The sequence below is a fragment of the Condylura cristata genome, unplaced genomic scaffold (assembly GCF_000260355.1).
Source record: "Condylura cristata isolate star-nosed mole 26May11 unplaced genomic scaffold, ConCri1.0 scaffold00144, whole genome shotgun sequence".
NCBI lineage: Eukaryota > Metazoa > Chordata > Mammalia > Eulipotyphla > Talpidae > Condylura > Condylura cristata.
In genome coordinates this window covers 45,045-45,620 of record NW_004567245.1, presented here as the reverse complement: position 1 = coordinate 45,620, position 576 = coordinate 45,045, and the positions used below count along the sequence as shown (strand labels likewise).

Here is a 576-nt window from a genome sequence, read left to right as displayed (position 1 = left end):
GCGCCGCAGGTGGGCGGGTGGGAGGCGGCGGGGCCACCCCGCGGGACTGGCCGGCCCTGCCCGGCTCCAGCGCCCCACCTTCGAGCACTGGTGTGGGGAGAGGGGGGCTGCGGCATGCCGGCGGCCCTGGGGGAGCAGGCCCGTCCCCTCTGCGGGTTGGGGCTGCCGGGGAGGGCCCCGCTGGGGGCCGAGGGCTTCGCCCCGAGGGTGGCCTCCCCAGGGGCGCTTCAGCCGGGGCACCTCCACCCGCGCGGGCTCAGGGCGCGGCAACACCGGCTTTGGCCCGCGGCCCAGGGGGCGCTTGGCGGCGCCCTGGCAGCCTCTCTGCTCTCCTGCAGGTTCCCCCTCAAGGACTCCAAGCGCCTGATCCAGTGGTTAAAAGCGGTCCAGAGGGACAACTGGACCCCCACCAAGTACTCGTTCCTCTGCAGCGAGCACTTCACCAAGGACAGCTTCTCCAGGAGGCTGGAGGACCAGCACCGGCTGCTGAAGCCCACGGCCGTGCCCTCCATCTTCCACCTGGCCGAGGAGAAGCGGGGGGCGGGAGGCCATGGGCGCCCCCGGAGAAGGGACGGC

The 576-nt window shown here is 74.1% G+C and overlaps 1 protein-coding gene across 1 annotated transcript in view; it reads right to left on the bottom strand.

The window, feature by feature from the left end:
- Positions 1 to 576, bottom strand: part of LOC101622930 — a gene marked incomplete at both ends in the record, with an annotated part of 46,984 nt that overhangs the window by 5,683 nt on the left and 40,725 nt on the right. The window contains one exon of the mRNA XM_012734945.1: positions 411 to 519. Within this exon, the coding sequence (XP_012590399.1) occupies positions 411 to 519 (109 nt within the window). The remainder of the gene's footprint in view (positions 1 to 410; positions 520 to 576) is intronic.